The sequence below is a fragment of the Protopterus annectens genome, chromosome 8.part0, assembly GCF_019279795.1.
Source record: "Protopterus annectens isolate FY-2018-M chromosome 8.part0, PAN1.0, whole genome shotgun sequence".
NCBI lineage: Eukaryota > Metazoa > Chordata > Ceratodontiformes > Protopteridae > Protopterus > Protopterus annectens.
In genome coordinates, this window is record NC_056741.1 from 321,586,978 (window position 1) to 321,599,667 (window position 12,690).

Sequence of the window (12,690 nt, forward strand, 5' to 3'; positions counted from 1 at the left end):
ATTGGGGAGGGAGTTTTAGCTGTACCAGGTGAAAGGAGTTTGTTGATTGAAGACCAGAATTGTTTGGGTTTATATAAATGGGTTTCCTGAAGTTCACAGTAGTAGTTCTTTTTGTCAGAGATTATAGCTTTCTTTGTAAGATTTATAAGTTGGCAAAAATGAAGAAAATCAGAGGTGGTTCAATGGTGTCTCCATTTGGCCCAAATTTTATTTTTGCTATGAATTAATTTCTTTGTTTCCTTTGTAAGCCAAGGGGCTATATTAGATTTCATTCTAATAGAGCGTGCAGGGGCATGTTTATCCAAAATTGAAAGGAAGGTTGAGTTAAAGAATGATACTGCTTCATTAAGAGGAAGTGATTTTATGAGGTTCCAGTTGCATGTTTTGAGATCATTTTGAAATAAGTCACTATTAAAGTTTTTGGTAGAGCGTATTATTCTAATGTTAGGGAGGTTTTGATAGTCAGTCTTTTCTCTAGAGATACAGGTTAGGCAGTGGTCACTGAGGTCATCGGGCATAGTTCCTACTTTGTATGAGACATTAACTTTGTTTATAAGTATCCAGTCTAAGATACTCTGTTTCTTATTTGGTTTATTAAACCTTGTTGTAGTGGTAATGGATTGAGTAAAACCATGTAGGTTTATATGACAGGAGAGATTTTCACTATTAATAGTATTCCAATCTATATTAAAGTCACCCAGAATTATAGTTTCTTGGGGGTAGTTAGTGGAAACCCAGCTGAGGAAGTCTTCTAAGATTGGTATGTTTTTGCCTGGTGGTATGTAAATACAGATGATGTAAAGAGCTTTTTGAGCATTTAACTGAAGTTTAGCTATGATGGCTTCAGCACTAGAATCCAGGGTTGGGCAGGCTGGGAGGGTGGAGATGCTAAGATGGTTCTTAAATAGAATTGCCACACCACCACCTTTACGTTTAGTACGATCAAGCCTATGTAAATTATAGCCTTGGGGTATAATCTCAGTGTCTTTGGTGGCTGGCTTTAGCCAGGTCTCTGAGAGGCACAGAATGTCAAAGTGGTGAATGTCTAACAGGGCATGTAAGTAGGGTACTTTGTTATTTACACTTTGTATATTTAGATGACCTATGAGTAGGGTGTTATTGAAGTTGGGCTTAGATACTTGAGGGGAGGGATTTGACGGGCCTGGGTTGGGGTGAATGTCACCGTCTTGTAAGGTAGGAGTATTATGTCTGTGTGTGAGGCTGCTTTTAGGAAGGGTTATTTGTTTCATTTTTTTATCAGGGGGTAAGGCATAGGTAAGATGATAGTGCCTATGGAATTTGGGAAGGTGATAGCTAGGGGTGGAGGTTGAATTTAGGAAAGAGGAAAGAGAAGTGTGGAAGATAGATGTATGTTTATTTATAAAGTCTGGCTGTTTTTTGAGTGGGTATTCAAAGAAGGTAAGAAGAATAAAGGGAGGTAGAGAATAGTGCTAAGAATATCACCATGGTGGGTAAGTATGGAGCCATATGTAGAAGTGGTGAGGTAAGGGAAGTTATAAAGTAAAATAGAGGAAGAGAGGATAAGAGAGGTAGAGTTATAGGTATAAGGCAAACAGGAAAGAAGTAATAGCTGGATATGTAGGGGTGTGAAAGGAGAATACAAAGTATAGGTATAGGTGTTGAGAGTGGAAGTTTATGAGAAGAAAGTTAATTGAGGAAGAGGAGAGAAGGTAGTAATAGGAGAGTAGGTTGGTATAGCAGTGGAGGAAGGAGAGGGGGGGAAGAGTGTGTGTAGAAGGGAGGGGTTGAGTTTTTGGCGGGAAAGAACAGGATGGGTTGTAAGAGTAAGGGGGTGTGGCTAGGGAAGTATAAGGTTAGGACCCCTGGGGGTGGGTGGGAATTGGGGGTAGGGAAGGGAACGGAGTGAGCCCGCAGGGCGAACAGAGCGGGATACAAAGAATCCAGAGAGGAAGGAAAAAGTAACAGAGAAAGTTAGCAAGTAGAAGGCTTGAGATAGTAAGGGTAAGGGGGAGTGGGTCACAGAGCACTACAGAGATGGAAAGGAATGGAGTGGGAAGGTGATGGTAGGAAGAATATGGAAGGGAATAATCAGTACTGTAGGTCTAGATGTGTACAGAGTGACACCTAGTGGACAGAGAGGCGAGGTACAGAGGAGAGTCACAATGTATAAAATGTTCAGTTTTTTGTTTTTTTATTTAGCACTGACTGTACTTCATGGCTTTGAGATCTATTTCAGCAATAATATGTAGCAGCTTTGTAATGAATAGGCCATCTAGCATGAGGAAATCAGGTTAGTCAATGTCCTAATTTTTGGTTGACTGCTCATTTTTATTTAACTGGTTAGCATATGCAGTTTCATTTTGATTTTCTTTCTTTCTTTCTTTCTTTCTTCCTTTGCCATGATTGTTTTTTTAGGCTACCTATGGCTTTCTTTAAGGTTTTATTTTTCATTATTTTAGTAGTAGCATTCATTTTACTTCCTCTCACTTGTGTTCAGTGCATTCAGGAACAAGGTTAGATGGTGAGATTGTAAATAGATTGAGGGTAAGGGCTATGTTTGGTTTCTGAGCAGCAAGTGCCAGAGATTGATATCCATGTGCTTAAGGCATTTAGGGACTGCGCAGTTGTCTGAAGAGAGATCAGTTAGATCCCAAATTTGCTTTTAAAGGACTTTGTAGGACATATGGACAAAAAGAATGCTGGATGTTTCATTTCAGCACAATGTACTACTGACTGTAATAAACACTAAACTAAATATCTGTAATCTTCAAAACCAATAGCTAACATTTTTTTTTTTATTTCAGCATATTTTACTACCATCTTTTACCATCACTAATGGTTTTGGGTATGAATTACCATTTTCTCAGATTTTTTTATGTTTGAGTGGAATAAAAAGTCAATGTGTAGCGTGTGTGTATGTGAGTGTGTGTGTGTGTGTGTGTGTGTGTGTGTGTGTGTGTGTGTGTGTGCGCGTGTGTGTGTGTGTGTGTGTGCACGCGCATGCGCGTCTGCATGTATATATACATATATGCGTAGTTATATATAGTCGGAAAACCTAAAAGTCGTTTGTCAACATGTCGACCACAAAACGTCAACTTGCTACCGTGTATATGCCAAGCAATGACCTTGGTGGTGGCAAATTTACACCTGAAGAAAACAACAAAAAACATTGCTTTGTTGCAGGGGACAATCCTCCCTAGTATCCCTCATGTGGGAGGCCGTGCCATCACATACTCTAACTATATATACTAACTCCAAGATTGCACAATATTGGAGAAAGGCCATATTCCCCAACCCCAAGACTTGTGCAGTCTCACACAACTGTCGACCACCTGTTTAGCTGATCCAGTTTTGCTGAATACATAGATATTGACCAGTCAACAAAATTCAGTGTTCTGAGATATATATATATATATATATATATATATACACACACACACACACACACACACACACACACACACACACACACACACACACACACACAAATTATTCATATAGTGTAAGTATTTCTGTGTCCCTAAGTTTTATTATTTCAGGTTTGAAGTTCTGGGGTCATACCTCTCAACTTCTTAGTACAAGAAATCTGGACAAAGCCTAAAATAATGGGGGGGGGAGACAAAGGCTTAAAAAAAGGGACAGGTATTAAATACTGCTTACAAACTAAAAAAGTTATTAGAATAACATAATTTGCATGAGCATGCATTTTTTGAAGGATATGGAGTCTGAAACTCAAATGTATGCCACCATTTAGTAACTTCAATCCTCAGTGATTTGTCATAAAACCTTAAATATTATGAGGAACAAACCAAAAGTATCAGGCAAAAATCTGGACATCCTGTGAATATCTGGACAGTTGAGAGGTATGGGTATTGTTCTGGGTGACTAATTCTATCCATCAGTGGTTGGGATTTCATTACACGTCAGTTTGATTCTTCAGCTGTATGGAGTGTTTGTGTCTATTTTAAGTGGTAAGTGAATCTCCCCCATTTGGAGTCAGATTTATTTCAATAAAACACCCATTTTATGCAAATTTCTATGGGGGTTAGGTGAGGAATTTTCATATTAATCACTTATTTGATAATGAAATACCTTTAATTACTGGCATTATGTTACTACATTATTAGGGTTATGGTACAGTTGTATTTTATTATTTCATACAAATTTGATTTTGCATGGGAGAGCCACTGTAGTAATAGTTTTTGTGTGTTTTAGTGAATTTTCAGGAGCGCTCCCTGCCTCATATCTGCTGCTTGTCAGCACTGTCTTTGGATCCACATAACCCTGAATGGGTAATGCAGACAATGAAAAAATGATTAATTTTTAATAATATATTGTGATTACTGTAACTGGTTTTGTGGTGTCTGTGGTAATGTTTCATACATCACTGTGTTGTGCTTATGCTTACTGTTACAACTACAATGTACAGGACTGCTGCTGTTTTCCTCCAAGAATCCATATACAATTAAAGTCATTTAGGTCTGTTCTTATATTCCAAACTGTGAAACATTACTAAATGGATACTTGTGAGGAGTTACACTAATAACTTTTTCAGGCACAAAATTAAAATGAAAAGAATGCAGTGCCACTCACCTTCTCATTCTCTTTTTCTCTCCTGCATGAACATAAACAGGCAAGCAGACAGCATAATCAACAAGCTTCTAAAAGAAATCTGTGGAGAATCCCATTATGGAGAAAGTACCAGAATGGATAATTGTGTATTGTACCATATCAGAAACATGGTCAAGTTCAGAAGCTCTGGTTTTGTAAAGGGATAAAGTGCTGTCTACATTTCAGGCAAACAGAACTTTATTAACACTTGGTCATATGTTAAAGCTAGTATGGGATGATGGGTGTGGCCATCCTATGAATGATTAGGGAGGGTAAAGCCAGATGTGCATTGCCACAACCCCTTAGAGGAAGAGTGGCAATGCAAATACAAGGCCTGGGTTTCACATTAAGATCATCATGGCACCATCTGGTGGTACCCTTCATCACAGGTGTGTAGAAGCATGCTCTTACATAGGGACAGCGCTGTGCATTACCACTGTGATGAGTATCACATGTCTTCCCCAATCAAAGGCAGAGACAGGCCACTGCAAAACACCCTCACTGACAGGATATTGACACAGGCAAAAAGCACTACTGGGGCTGCCTGAATGATGGATCTCAGCCTGGTTCCAGGTGAAACTCCTGGGTGAGGAAATAAAAAGGCCATTTCTGATGGGGAAGACAAGGACAGACAGAGAGCCAAAAAAAAAAAAACACTGAAGAAAAAGTTAAGCAATTTACAAAAGTATACATAACTTTCACTGAGGTCAGGTCACCTCAGCATCTGTTATAGTAAATAAGGAGATGTAACTGGTAGATCCCCTTGACTTAGAGGTATTGGAAGGATGCACTCTCACTTCACCAAAGGCTAACATTTTGCCCACACAGGTGTTTGAGTTACACCTACATGATACAGTATAGCTGCCAAAGAAAGAAAAAAATAATTATCTTTTCAGAAACACAAAATGTAGACATTAACAAGAGAATAAAATCACAAACAAAAGCCATGGTCAAAGTCAAAGATGCTTCTTTGCCATCCGAAATCCAGAAAATGCCTTCAAGAATTGAGGTGGAACTCATTTTCCTTTACGTGTAAGATTTTTGAGTGAATTGAGGAACAGTAGGAAAAAAAGGTCAATTTATTTTTGACATGCAGATGAAAGGCACTCATACATAAGCTCACAAACCCTGGGCTTCAGCAAGTTTGATCTATACTGCAGAGCATGGAAGAACTAGTTTAACAACAGAAAAGCATTGGGAATGAAGGCCATCACACCTACTGTTTAAGGGTATAACTTTTATTAGATCCGATTCTGCTTTGCACCAAACTGGCTGTTGACTACATGGCTGAATACACTCATCTGTTATCTGTACAATCATATATTTATATCTATATATACAGATACCTCTTAAAATATGGGAAGTGTACACGAGTAAATCAAAAAGGGCTGCTGTTCACTAATACACTCCATGGTAAAGCATTCTGATTTTAAATTACAATCAGTAAATTTAAAACCCATAACTTCAGCATAATGTATACACATGTACTGTTATTTAAATGTGTCATTGCCCTTAAAAAAGTCCATTGTGTGCCACCTGCTTAGTTTTGCCATTTACCCACCATGAAAAACAAAAAGCTGGGACAGTCAAAACAGACACTATAGGACTAATCATTTTTTGCCATAATATTCTAGAAATGAAATGCCACCTGCCAACTCTATCATAACACCTGTATTTGTAACTTTCTAATATACAGTATATACTTACTTCACATTAATAACTAGTTGTTCAAGCAGAAAATAAGGCTGCTCCTTACCTGGACATCTTGCAGCTCAAAAATCCGAATAAGAAAACTCTTCAACTGCTGGGATTTCAGGAAGGTGAGCTGTAATCTGTCATTCACCATTGTAGCTGAACCAGGTGTATCTGGCCAGTATCTTTGGCACTTGACTTTACCACTTTCCACTTCTTGGGTCATCATAGCAATGCAATCTGAGTTTTGTTCCCAAACCATTTCCCAAAAGTCTGCAGCTGTGCTTGGCAGAGGTCCTTGGCAAGCAATATAAGTAAGTTCTTTATCATGTAGTGGTATGCGTATGAAACTAGCATTGATGTAGCCAAGTTCTTTTCCCACTGTAACTCTTGTAGTATCATCTTCACATGGAAAGGGAAAATAAAAACTTCACTAATGTCAGGAACAAAAAAAATCAACACAGACATTGCTTGTGTAAACTGCTGTACTGTAGCCAGAATAATATATCTCAACATCAAGAAACACCCTAAAAATAATATATACTACATCTGGGAGATGGAGTGTGGGTTAGTATAAAAGATCAGTCATGCACAAATTAAATCTAACAGGAGATGCAAATTTCATTGCAAGAAGCACCATCAAAAGGATACAGCACACCTAGAGGGATTCACAATACAACTACTAAGGACTGCGCAAATCATCCTTGTTACACTGCAACCAAGATCAAACACAACATTAAGACATGGATAATCTTGTTCTTACTTCTGTATCTTCCTATTAACAACAAACAAAAGGATGTTCCTGGACAAGGGCATGACAAAGGAAATGACCCTCCATAATGGATACATGAGAATCTCTCCATGCATAGGAGATACGCAAAATGGCAGAATTATCTAGCCAGCTAAAGACACAGTAGTGGGGAAAGCAAGATGTACAGACTGAGTTTTTTTCATGTTTGCAACACTTCATTATTGTGCAATATCTCCATATTCTGATGAGGTACTCCAGCCAGCAGAGCAGATCAGGATTCTCAAAAAGTGGCCTAATCAAATACAACCAGAAGGGTGAACATCTGTTGTGAAGACTGTGAATAACCTGGCCTTGTTCTGCTTGAAACAAAACATCCATTTACAATAACAATGCTAGGTTTTTGGAATAATCTACAATCATACAGCTGTGAGGTGCTAGCTGCTGTAACTACAGAACTGATAAGCTTTTATGTCTCCTTCTGTAATCAATGCATCTGGTCATTGAATCATAGGAAGTTCAAGGCTACGGAGTCTTACAACCAGTATGTCTTGCAAGATCAGTCAAGTCCAGGGTGAATTTATGAATACCCATCCAATTATTTAGATCCCATTTGAAGGAAGTTAGTGTATCACCCTGCGTTACTTGCAGGGGGAATCTATTCCAGAGGTGAGAGAAAAACAGAGTAACAAATCTGTCTCTCCACCCTGTTTTACTTGTGCAAGAACTGTTTGATTTGTGAAGGTACAAGAGATCTTGGACTACTGGGATGACAAAGCATAAATCTCCACGGAGGAGCCTACAAAACACAGAAAAAAGGGGTCAGTGTTTCTAGTCTTATCTGCTAGCTTAAGGATTTTTAAGCTTGTGATTGTCTTTTTTCAGAACCTCAGGGAGCTTCCCAACTGTTTGATATGTCTGATGAGGTACATCCCAAAAAAGGTGTTGTATTCTATAACTGGTCTGATCAGTGCTGAATAAAAGGGGACAGTAACCTCTTTAGATCTGGATGATATTCCCTTGACAGTCAGCTGCACCAAGTTGAAGTACTTTCTGACAACAAGTACTACACTGTGATCAAAGGGGAGGGAATTATCAATCCAGGTTCACAGATCTCAGACTACATTTTCATTTTAAAGTGAGGTATAGTCAATTTTATATGCTGGGAGGGGTGGCCTGTATGTCAAATTTGACATTATAGCATTTAAAATATATTTTGCTGTTTCTTCAAGTCAGTGCAGTATAACAGTTGGTATATATAACTACAGAGATGACTTTACATGTACCAGTATAATCAAACTTGAAAAAAAATGTCCTGTTCGTATACGATATTCATTTTTCATGACTAGAAAATTTAAGTGCAGGTCTAGATTGGCTTTCTAAACATGCAACGAATACCTGATCCCGTTAATTTTCCAACTACTTTCTGCAGACTTAGACACTAGGCTCCTATTAAAGGTTGGAGCTACAGGTAGCCTGTTGTACCCCTTCCCCAAGCCAAGCCAGCGGCTTTCAAACTTTCAGTATAGGGTTGACGTATGCAATGCACAGGCCACCGTGCAAGGTGACCATTATTGCCCTCTTCCATTTCACTTAGATCAGATTACCTTTCAGTCATAGACAATCTGATAAGATGACATATTTGAAACACCATAACATATGGACTAAGTGAGGAAGACCCCAACCTTCATAAAAACAAGGGATATATGCAAATGACAAAGAAATCTGCCTACTCTCTCTTCCCAAGACTGCATCATTGACAGGAAGCTGAAGATGCTCCAAGCCTGGATGTGCCACGGAAAGCAGGAGATTCCTAACTACATACAACATATGTGGCAAACTCATAATCTTTACTGATGTTATCTTACCAGAGATGGTAGCAAATTCACTTTAGGTAAGAGATGTGTGACTTTGCCAGTGAGATGTACAATATTACTGTAAATTGTACTACATAATGATTTTCCCATTTAAGGGCCCACAGAGCTATAGATCTGAACACAGGGAATAATAGTACAGTTTTGTACCTACCGTAAATGTAGATGTTCGAAGATCCACATTGCTGCAGTCCTTACATATGGGTAGTCCGCTGTCCTCGGTCGGCCCGAATACCAAAGTATTAGGCTGACGTCGGTCAAGGCGCTTAAAACTGACATCAGGACGTCAGGGTACAAAAGCGCATGACCAACGTCATTTCCTCAGTCTTTTCTTGCCCCAGATGTCAGAAGTCCCTAACAAGAAAGGCCAAAGCCAAAAACCAGCAAAAACTAACCAACCACCCGTGCACTAACCATATTTACAATATGTACAACACAAACCACACCACCACCTTCAACAACAGAGGGAAGGAGGAGGGTATTGGACTGCAGCAATGTGGATCTTGAACATCTACATTTATGGTAGGTACAAAACTGTACTATGTTCTTCATCTCACATTGCTGCAGTCCTTACATATGGGTAGAATCCCAAAGCAGAGGTAAGGGAGGATGGCAAAACTATAAAGCATTAGGAGCTGCCAACATGCCCTGTAAAATTGCAGTGGCAAATCCAGCCCTAGATTTAGAGTAAAGTGGAAGGTGGTAATGCTTAGAGAAAGTATGCACTGAACTCCAAGTAGCTGCTTCCAAAATATCTTTAGTAGCCACCCCTTAAAAAGCTGTAGAAGTGGCAGTAGCCCTAGTGGAATGAGGCCTAATCCCAGCTGGAATCTCCTTACCATGATGGGAATAACAGAAAGCAATACAAAACCAATCCACTTAGAAATAGTTTGTTTTGAAACAGGTTTGCCCTGAGAACCCAAAGCAAAAGAAACAAACAACTGCTGAGACTGCCTGAACCCTTTAGTTCTGCTCAAATAATATCGCAACTGTCTGTGTATATCCAAAGTGTGCAAAATCCTTTCCCCTTTATTTTGGGGGTTTGCATAAAAAGTAGGCAAATGAATAGTTTGGTTTAAAGCCACACTAGAAACCACTTTAGGCATAAAAGAAGGGTTAGTACGCAAAGACACCCTATCCTTGTGGAAAATCAAGAAAGGCTCAACTGCCATAAGGGCCTGTAATTCAGAAACCCTTCTCGCAGAGGTAATGGCCAACAAAAAAGCAGTCTTCCATGATAAATATTTCAACTCTGCCGATGCTGCAGGCTCAAAAGGTTGTAGAGTGAGTTTCTCCAACACAAAATTGAGATCCCAAGCAGGAGTAGGAGCTCATTGGGGGTCTTATATTCTTTGCCCCTCTAAGGAATTGCTTAAACAAAGGCTGAGAAAATAATGGTGGGTCACAATCATAGTGAGCAGAAATTGCTGCAGCATGAACCTTTATAGAGGAGAAGGACAAACCTTTGTCCAATAACTCAGTAAGGTATTGAAGCGCAACACTTAAATTAGGCTTAGAAACATCAAAGTCCTTTGCTGTACTCCAAAATAAAAATCTCCTCCATTTATCTGCGTAAACTTTCCTTGTACTAGGCCTTCTGGCCTCCAAAATAACATTCAAAACTTGTTGTGGAAGCTGAGACCCTCCAGGGTTTAAAACAGAATATGCCAGGCTGTCAGATGTAGAGAATGAAGTTTGACATTGAGTAAATGACTGTTCTCCTGAGACAGCAGGTGAGGAATCGAAGGCAAAGGCCATGGAGGTTCCTGTACCAGACTTCTCAGTAATGGGTACCAGTGCTGTCGAGGCCAATCTGGAGCTATTAAAATCATGTTTGGCTTGTCCTGTCTGACCTTCAGCAGTACCTTTGGGAGGAGAGGCAGAGGTGGAAAGGCATACACGTGAAGATTGCTCCAATTGAATGAGAGAGCATCCACTTTCCAAGCTGTGGGATGAAACCTTTTGTGCAAAACTTTGGCAGCTGGTAATTTAGTGGAGAAGCGAACAGATCTATGTCTGGAGTTCCCCATAACACTGTCAATCTCTGAAATACATGAGGATCCAATTTCCACTCGTGGGGATCCATAATTTGTCTGCTCAACACATCTGCTAAGGAGTTCTGTGCTCCTGGCAGAAACCTTGCCTGAAGATTTAGCTGTAAACTGAGAGCAGTCTCCCACAAAATCATTGCTTGTCTGCATAGAGGATAAGAATGCGTTCCCCCTTGCTTGTTGATGTACCACATGACAGTTGTGTTGTCTGTTTGAATCAACACCTGCCCTGGAAGAAGTAAATCCTTGAAAGCTATCAATGCAAATTGGACTGCTAACATCTCCTTCAAGTTGATATGTAGATGTTGAAGTCTGGCAGGCCACGTGTCTTGTATCCATTTTCCATTTAGATGAGCTCCCCAAGCTTTGTCTGAGGCATCTGTCTTTAAAATCTGACTCGCCTCCGGCCGGGTCACAGAGAGTCCCTTGTTTAGGTGACATTCCTGAGCCCACCACAAAAATTCCTTTTGAATGCAAGGTATTATCTGAATGACAGTGTCCAAATCTTGGCAGTGCTGTGTCCATACATTCTTGAGATACCATTGTAGCTTCCTCATATGCAGTTTGGCATTGGGAAGTACCAGAATACAAGATGCCATGAACCCCAAGGCTTGAAGGACTGTCCTTGCAGTCAGCCTGGACTGACGAGACAACTGGTGGAAGTAAAGAGAAAGATTATTTTGTTTGTCCGGGGTCAAAAAGGCCATCTGGGATGCTGTATTCAGTCTCACACCCAGAAAGCACATGTCCTGAGAGGGTACTAGACTGGACTTTATTTCGTTCACAGAATACCCCAGGCATCTTAACACTGCCATCACATACTGTAAATGATGAAGAAGTTCGTCCTTTTCTTGGGCCAGAATCAGGCAATCGTCCAAATAAGGATAGATCTGTATTCCTCTTAGCCTGAAGAAAGCTACCACTGGAGCCAGAACCTTCGTGAACACTCTGGGCGCAGTAGATAAGCCAAAGGGCAATGCAGAGAACTGATAATGTGAAGTCCCAGCCCAACGCAGATACTTCCTGCAACTGGGCCTGATGGGAACATGAAGGTAAGCCTCCTTGAGATCCAGTGTCACCATCCAGTGATCTTTGCCCAGCAGAGGTAAAAGCTGTTGTAACGTCAACATTTTGAACTTGGGAATGTCCAGATATGTGTTGAGGATAGATAAATCCAAAATTGGTCTCCACGTGTTTCCTTTCTTTGGTACTAGAAACAGGTGAGAATAAAATCCTAGGCCCACTTCTGGCAGAGGGACCGGTTGTATGGCCCCTATCTGAAGTAGTAGAGAAATTTGTTTGCGAGCCTCTAGTCTTTGCTGAGGAGGAACGTCCGGCATGCCTTTGAAAGGAGGCAAGGTATGGAAATAAAACTTGTAACCCTGGTGTACGATATCCAATACCCATTTGTCTTGGGTAACCAACATCCAATTTTCCTTGAAGAGTGCTAACCTTCCTCCCAAAGGTGCTGCCAGGCGAGAAGGATCTGGCAGCTGAAAAGGTAGGTCATTGGGCCTGTTTACGAAAGGACTGGCCCCTGCCCTCACCCGAAGATTGTGCAGGTGAACTCCCTGTTCTAGGCCTGAAAGAACTCTGAGCTCTGCCCCTACCACGTCTAGATCTACCCCTAGACTGGGAATCATAAGAAGGATACGTCCACACCTTAGCAGGCCAATTCCTACTAAACTTCGGAGGCTGAACTTGCAAAAAATCTTTAACAGTCTGCATAGAC

General features: G+C 40.3%; 1 protein-coding gene across 2 annotated transcripts in view; it reads right to left on the minus strand.

Moving 5' to 3' along the window:
• Window positions 1–12,690, minus strand: part of PTPN13 (protein tyrosine phosphatase non-receptor type 13) — a 1,949,788-nt gene that overhangs the window by 111,148 nt on the left and 1,825,950 nt on the right. For both annotated transcript variants that reach the window (XM_044079819.1, XM_044079818.1), the window contains one exon: window positions 6,350–6,687. In XM_044079819.1, the coding sequence (XP_043935754.1) occupies window positions 6,350–6,687 (338 nt within the window). The remainder of the gene's footprint in view (window positions 1–6,349; window positions 6,688–12,690) is intronic.